Here is a 7,959-nt window from a genome sequence, read left to right as displayed (position 1 = left end):
CCGCACGCGGGGGGGCTGGGGTTGGTGCCGCGAACGAGCACATATAGGCGATCGCCTATATGTGAAACACCCGGTAACGGGTGTGTGCAACGGTCGGGTCTTTTCTGCCCGTGCGTGCCCGCGAGCAGAAAAAAATTGCCGTCTGGAGACGGCAACCCGCAGATGTAGCAGTGCCGTCTGTCCATTTTTTTACTACGGGCGGACGGCAAGAGGTTAACTATTAACAAAACCATATCTTATTTGTGTGCACTCGGCTGTAGATCCTCAAATCATCTCTGAATTGGTGCCAACACTGTCCTTCCTTCTGGACGGTGACTACTTTTGTTCCCCATGGTCCCTGTGTGTGTTATAAAGTAGTCACTGCTCCAAGTTCACTCTCCTGATGGACTACAATCTCATGTTCAGTTTACTAATTTGTATTAAAGGAGAACTATGGGTTCAGTGTTTAGTCCCCATAGTTCTCCTTAGGGTAACGGGAGGACACAAAAAGCACTCACCTGATAGTTCTCCTTTAAGATTGTAGTCCATCATGGGAGCGAGCTTGGAGTGGTGACTACAACACACACAGGGACCATGGGGAACAAAAGTAGCCACCCTCTAGAAGGAAGGACAATGTATTCACCAATTCAGAGATAATTTGAGGATCTACAGCTGATACAGAAATAAGATACATTTTCGTTAATAGTTAAGCTACCTGAATTAAAATGTTTAAGATTTATCTCCTGTGTTTAGTGCCACTTTAAGTGCTGATTTTGTGATGAGGGTTCAAATGAAGCAGATATACTCACCTGATACTTCGACCCACCTGGCTGCTAGACTGCTACTCACAGCCTCTTATCCCCCAGGCTCCAACAGTCTAAGGACCGCTGATTTAATCACATTTTATGCATGTCCATTGACTAGCATTCGCAGCAAGGACGCCAAGAGACATTCCACAGCCAGAGTGGAGGGGAGGAGAGTGCTGACCACCAGGGGGTCAAGGATCAGGTGCCCCATAGACAAAACAAGCACTTAACCCTTACAGTGCAGATGATCGCCCCACCACAAGGGTGAGATTTTTAAATTCCTGGAGTTCAAATACATGTGCACGGCAGGAGTCAAGTGTGTAAAAACAAGACAATGCTTTGCTTTTTGGTGGATGTCAAAGGATGTGGATTGGGTAAGGATTCATAGTGTAAAGTGGGAGGAGATCTGCTTTAACGTGTCAATAAAATTGGTACAATGTTTATTTTTTTTCAGTCTTGGCTAGCATCTCCATCACAGCCAGGACAGGAAGCCTCCTCTTCTCAGAGGAATGAATGGATGGATGGATGGTAAGGCTCAATGCGCGCACTAGCACCACTGACACGTGCACGCGCTCATAGACCCCACAGGCAGCAGGCCTCCATCACACAATGGAGTCTTACCAGGCGGATGAAGCCGAAGCCCCGGTCTCTGTTGATGAACACCTCGCTGGGCTCGCCGTACTTATCGAACAGCCTCTTGAACTCGTCCTCGGTGATGTCTGTAGGCAGGTTACCCACGAACAGGCGGCAGCGCTGGGTGTAACTCTTCTCCCCGGGCTTCAAGAAGCTCTTAATGTCAATGGTGACCCCGCGCTCCTCTTCCCGCTCTTCCATCTTGGGAGGCATGAGTGATGGGTCTCCCTCGGACAGGTCCAGGCTGCGCTTCATGCCCTTGCCTGGAGTCACCATTTGCTGGTGCGGCATGGACGCCATGTCGGCACTGCTGCTCGGGGTGGCAGTCTTCTCGATGCGCACTTGCTTCAGGTTCCTGTTGGCCATGGCCATCCTTAGTGTATTACAGGCGAGCGGAAAGCAAGAGGATAACAGTAGCCAAGCAGCTTCAAAATGGCGCCGAGAAAATTCCCAACCAGCGGTGACGTCACGCCTCCCTCAAATCCCCTTCTATTGAGTTCTGTGCGCAAGAGGCTAAAACTTCCTCTGGAGAGTGTCTCCGCCTTACAAATGGCTGTGTCTACGGCATCGGCCATTTTTCTGTAGCCTTCAATAAGTGCTGGCTACTACACGACGAATCAGTTTTAGGGAAATATGGACGATATTAGCACGTGTGAATTAAAATCTGCTATGAGCTCCCTGCTGCTATGAGGGACGTTGCGCAGCGACGGAAGCTGCTGGATTCTAGTGTTTAGGCTACTTGCTGTCCTGTACAATTGCCTCACTCAGGCTCTCAACCAGGGTTCCTCCAGAGTACAAGAGCCTTGGCTTAGTGTGAACCCAGTTTGCCCAAGCATGCTCAAAATTGTGACGCCAGTTCCCCCTCCTGGCCCAATTAGTGGCCGCACAGACACCGAAGCAGTGGCGCCAGTTGAGGCAAGGGCATTCTCTGCCCCTTTGTGACGTATAGCTGCGCAGCAGGGCATGCCCTTCAACTAGGTATGCTCTGATACTGGTATCTTTCAAGCAAAACAAATGACAAACGCACTCATCAATTCATCACCAGCTTTACAGCAAAGTGCACATGGAATGGGCTTTAAACAGTAAAAAGGTTTCCTGACACACTCAGAAGATAGCATGTAAAACAACTTGTCTCACCACTAAGGTTAAAAACAGAGGTTTGGATACACGTCTTCTGCAGAAAATGTGAAAGCCGCGCCAAGGCACCTCTGATAGTGCGGTCCTAACTCTAAACTATGAGAGTCTCCATCTTGGATCATATGGGTCAGAAGAAAAAATTGGGTGCAGGTCTATCAGGAGGAAGCCTTTAAAGGGGGGTTGGGCTTCCTTCTGACAAAACTTATTGGGTTGGTAGGAGGAGGTGGCAGTAACAGTTTTGATCGGGCTTGGATGAGCTCAGGCGAACTGGGTTGGCACTACAGAGGTTAAGCTGGCCGTACACAGCTGAGATTTTTGGAGCCGGCTGAAATTTGGACTGTGGGTGCCCCTATCGGCATAACTCAGCTCAACAGAAGTAGACTAAAAAATTGAAGGAGCCGAGTAGGAAATTGTCAGCCAAAAAGCAACTGTTCAAGTATTCAAACAGGCACAAAAGACGTTGGGTGTCGGAATACAATAGCTGACAGGAGAGATTCCCCCATCCACACTCTTTAGCATGGATGGGAGGGAATTAAGTCATCTCTGTAGCTATGTATAACTAGAAGGAGAAATATTGGGAGAGTAAAATATACTCAGAGCCAAAGTGGGATACTGCAGATGTCACTCAGCTCCATAAATTGAGAGCTGAGCAATCAGGTGACCGCTGATTGCTCAGCTCACGGTCTCCTCCTTGCAGAGAGGGGAGGGGGATTCCAATCTCTGTTCCTCAGGTGCTCATTGGAGGGACAGAGGAGGGGGTGGGCACAGCTGGCTCTAAAGAGCTGGAGCCAGCTGTCAATCAGGCAGCTAGGTGGATCCCGACTTTGGAAATAGCTCCACATGAAAAGTAAAGCCAAAAAAGATTTTGTTGTGTGTCATTGATGGGGGAATCAAGAGTTTTTTTTCTCTACAGGTGTATGGCCAGCTAGAGTATGCCATATTTAAAACCTTCAAAAGCTTAATTGTGATATTCTGTGAAATATAGATATAATAATTTTTTAGCAGGGGTTTCTTGAGACCTCAAAATTATTTCAAGAGTTCCTTCAGGGTTAACAGCCTTGCCCACATTAAAGTGGCATAAAGCTAGAATTGTTTTCCCCCCTCCTAAGGCCCCATTCACGCTGAGCAGATTGCAAATCGCGTGTTTGTCATTTTGCGCGATATCACGCGGTTTTCCGCGCATGATTGCATTGGACCGAGTACAATCGCGCAACATCTGCGCCAAAAGGGGTCCCGCAATAGCGACAGCGACAAGCACATTTCCATTGACTTGCATTGGAGAGCAATATCGCGTGGAAATCTGCGCAATAAATCGCTCAGTGTGAATGGGGCCCAATGCTGCTGTAAGGACTTACCTTTTGTGATGCTTCTTCTTTCCACTAGTTTTTTAAAGTCTTTCCAGCGCTGGTGCCGGTCTCTGATCCACCGCAGACTCCACGGGTCCCATAGAGTCTGTCGTGCGTGCTCACGGCTGCATGGCTGCGTCCATTCCGTGTCAGAGGTGTCCGACAATACTGTGCATGTGCCTGCCCACAATTCCTCCTTCACAGCGTTTAGGAGTCGGGACTTCTACAGCGTGAGCGAGCGCAGCTGACACAGGTAAGTTTGTTGGTATTTGCCACCTTTTTTTTTCTCTTCTTTTTAACCAGTTGATATCCGCGGTGTTAAACCCCCTTCCCATCCAGGCCATTTTTCAGTATTTGGGCATATATCTATTGCTTAGTAGCACTACATATATGCCAAAAAACAGACTTTAATTCTTCTTTAAATGAGTCTAAAGAACGTTCAAGGATGCTTTGCACTGGTTCATTGGAGGGTGTTTTGTTTCTTATCAGCCCATGTCCCCATAACCTTTCTGGTTATACACATACCTTGCTAGAGACCGGCTGATGAGCGGGCTTCTCTTGCACTTCTCGTCCTACATCCCTGGAAGTGGTGACAGGGAGTGTGAGGATGTAGAGTGGCACCAGTGCCGGCATTGCAGGCCAAATGGTATCTGAACAGTAATAATCCTGCAAATACAGGTGTAATCCTGCAAATAACACTTCCTGTCCAATGTATCTATGGAGGGAAACATGGTTACCACCCAGTCTGGTATTCAAACAGGTCTGCCTTCCTTCATCTTCATTCCATGGGGGATGGAATTAGTGGTTTACACAAAAAGATAGCTTTGTTTTCTGTACTTGCTGAAAATATTCTTAGCCTGAAAAAAAAAAAAATTAAGCTAGCCACCACATCAAAAGGTTGGAAAACTGCAATAGATTACATTTTTGTTCTTGACATCAGCTATGCTTTAAATATGCAGTTCAGTCTTCGGTAACAGTTTAAAAAAAAGAATTTGGAACTGAAAAGAGTACAAAAAAGGGCAACTAAAAGAATAAGGGGCACAGAGGACCTTAGCTAAGAGGAAGAATTACTGAACGGAATGTATTCTTTCTTGAGATTAAGCTGGGATATGATCAGCTTATACAAATACATATATAGTCCATATGGTAAACTTGGTGCAAAGCTGTCCACTTTAAAATGTATCTAAACCCAAAAATGTTCTACACTTCATCATACCAGTCTTTAGATGTGCTGGCTGCATTAGTTCTCTTTATATATATTTTTTTCTTTTTCCTTACTTTCACTCCTCCATGGTATCTACGAAAGGAGTCATGGTTGTCCCACAAACATATTTGCCTTTGTTCATCTCCATTACATGGTGCATTGAAGGAACAAGTAGTGTACAAAAAGAGATAATATTATATGTGCTGTCTTTTTCAGCTCACAGGACTTGACAAGGATACTGCATTATTGGTAAGATCAACAGGTGTTTTCTGTTCTTGCTAAAACTGCTCCTGCGGCAATCTGATACTGGAGCATTACCTAACAAAACAATCACAACTTAAGAAGTCCCCATGACTCCTTCTTCTAGAAGCGATAGTTAAGCTTTTTTCCTGAAGTTATGAGTCTTCTTTCCTGGAGTCTATTTAACCTCATTTATGAACAACATTACAGTAGCAACATAAATCTGGTGCAAATATATTCAGTGCAAGTTCAAACACTCACAATTGATATGATAAATTCCCCCCCAATGTATATTTTTGTTTTTGGGGTTTGCAAAAGACCAAGGGCATTATTTATACCTGGAGGAAAAGAGGTTTAAAATCGAAATACAAAAAGTGTTCCTTACAACATGCACTTTAAAAATAATTAATAGACCTTCACGAAAACTAGTTCTAGTCAACTCAATACATTGCTTCAAAGAAGGACACCTTTTATTAACACTGGATTTCTTCTCCTTCTAGAGCTAGTTGGATCATGCTTTACAAGGGTTTTTGCCTTCCTATGGATCAACTGTAGGCTCGGGATTCTGAGGATACAAGGCTTTCTAATTATTTTTTCCTTTTGGCTGTACTCGTTGGACATGTAAGTGTCTTTTTTTTCACATGCTGTGCTCACACCTGGGCGTTTTGACGCTCAAATCTAAGTGCGACAAAACTCTCAACACAAGTAATCCCATTCATTTCAATGGCCTCTGTTCACACTTGAGAGTTTTGTTGCAAGCTGTAAAATGCCGAACGCTACAAAAAGCACATGAGCTTTTTTTGGGGGATGATTACAGGGCTTTTGGCTGCATAGACTTCAATGGAAATGCACAACACGAGCGTTGTGCACATTTCTGTGCGTGTTTTTGCACAGGTTTGTTCATTCACCGCAATACATTTCAATCTGCTCAATAGAACGCGCGTCTGCGTGTACAAAATGTGCTAAACATGCTAGACAAGATGCTAATATGCGCACAAACGCTGATGCTTTGGTGTGAACTAAGCCATATTATGTAACTTATTCAATGTGCACAAGGTGTGCATGTGTAGTAAGCCCTGTTCTTACCCACTGCCACTCCCCCCTTGCATTTGCCAGCATGACAGAAGGGAGCTGTAGCTACAGCAACTATTAGGCTCCATTCACACAAGAGTGGTTGTGCGTGCGTATTCGGCCGTACGAATACACGCGGAAGCGCTCTATACATAAAAAACAATCCACTTTAATGTGCATTGTTCAGACTTTTGCAGCATCTCACAAAAGTCTAGTAATAGCAGCAAACAAGCGGAATCTGTGCAGGTGTAAGGAATTAAGCATTTGCGTGCTGTGCGGTTTGCATGGAACACCACGCGGAAAACACACATGCTATATGTGAATGGAAGCCAAGAGCCCTTTCACATGGTCATTCCAATCAGGTCCATCTCTCGGTTTTTCAGGCGGATCTAATGAGAAGCCCAGTGTTAAGTTTGTATTTTCTGCACATTTTCTATGGTCAGATGGAAAAAGTGCAACAGATTCCTCCATCTAGTCGGCCCCGCTGGCTCTCAAAACACCTGAAGAATGCCTGCATCCAGTCAGATTGTTCAGGTATTTTGAGAGCCAGCGGGGCCGACTAGCAAGATACTGAAGCTTAGCCCAGTGGAAGATTCCTCCATCCACACAGTTTAGCGTAGGTGGTGGAACCTCTGCAGAAAATCTATAGGTGTATGGCAAGCTTTAGTCTATAGGCAGCCGGACAGGCCTGGATTTCCCACAAGGCCACCGAGGCCCGGCCTCGGGGCGGCAGCGATGACCTTGTGGGGAATTTGCAGGCGCCGGTATAAGGTATCCCGGCGGCGGACCGTAGTGTGCGGCCGTCGTTCAATCCCGACGGGGCGGGACGAGTTTTTTTAAAAAGATAAATAAAAATGTTAAAAAAAAATAAGAAGAAATAATTGAATAAAAAAATAAAAAGTGATAAAAATAAAGAAACAGTTGAAAATAAAATTTAAACTAACCCCGCCGCCCTGCCATCTGGTTGCCATTCATAATTGATGGGGAGGGGGGGTTGACGGGGGGGGGGGCGTATTGTGGAACCTGGCCTTGGGGCGGCATCGGGGGTAATATAATGTAAACGACATGACTCCCCATAGCCCAGCATGGTTCCAGTAATTACAGTTTTTACCTCCATCGTAAGATGAAGGGAAAAAAACTGTATGGACATAGATGTCATAATCCTGGCATCCGTTCCCAATGTTTTCAGGTCATCAGTACACGGATCCCCTGCTAATCGGAACTGAAGGTGTCCATGTAAAAGCTGCAAATAAAAAAACAAAAAAAAGTTACTTTTGCATTTGCTCTTTTTCATTCAGTTAAGGTGACCTTAATCCTTAGTTTATCCTAATCAACAGCAGTGGCGTCACAAAGGGGGGTGCGGCCCGCACCCGGGTGTCACCATTGCACTATTTACAGGTGCTTTGACGCGGCAGTCCGGCTTTCACATTTTCTGCAGAAGACGTGTAACTAAACCTCTGTTTTTAACCTTAGCGGTGAGACAAGTTTTTTTGCATGCTGGCTGGTGAGTGTGCTGGGAAAACTTTTTTCTGCTTTACTGTAT

At 45.5% G+C, this 7,959-nt stretch overlaps 1 protein-coding gene across 4 annotated transcripts in view; it reads right to left on the bottom strand.

The window, feature by feature from the left end:
* Window positions 1–1,814, bottom strand: part of PSPC1 (paraspeckle component 1) — a 92,196-nt gene extending 90,382 nt beyond the window's left edge. For all 4 annotated transcript variants that reach the window (XM_018554718.1, XM_018554720.1, XM_018554717.1 and 1 more), the window contains exon 1: window positions 1,407–1,814. In XM_018554718.1, coding sequence (XP_018410220.1) covers window positions 1,407–1,790 — 384 coding nt within the window. In that variant the 5' untranslated portion in view covers window positions 1,791–1,814. The remainder of the gene's footprint in view (window positions 1–1,406) is intronic.
* Window positions 1,815–7,959: the final 6,145 nt, after the last annotated feature.

The sequence above is a fragment of the Nanorana parkeri genome, unplaced genomic scaffold, assembly GCF_000935625.1.
Source record: "Nanorana parkeri isolate BGI_ZX_2015 unplaced genomic scaffold, ASM93562v1 scaffold169, whole genome shotgun sequence".
NCBI classification, from domain to species: domain Eukaryota; kingdom Metazoa; phylum Chordata; class Amphibia; order Anura; family Dicroglossidae; genus Nanorana; species Nanorana parkeri.
Note: the sequence above shows the minus strand (reverse complement) of the source record. Positions and strands in the feature narration are given on the sequence as shown.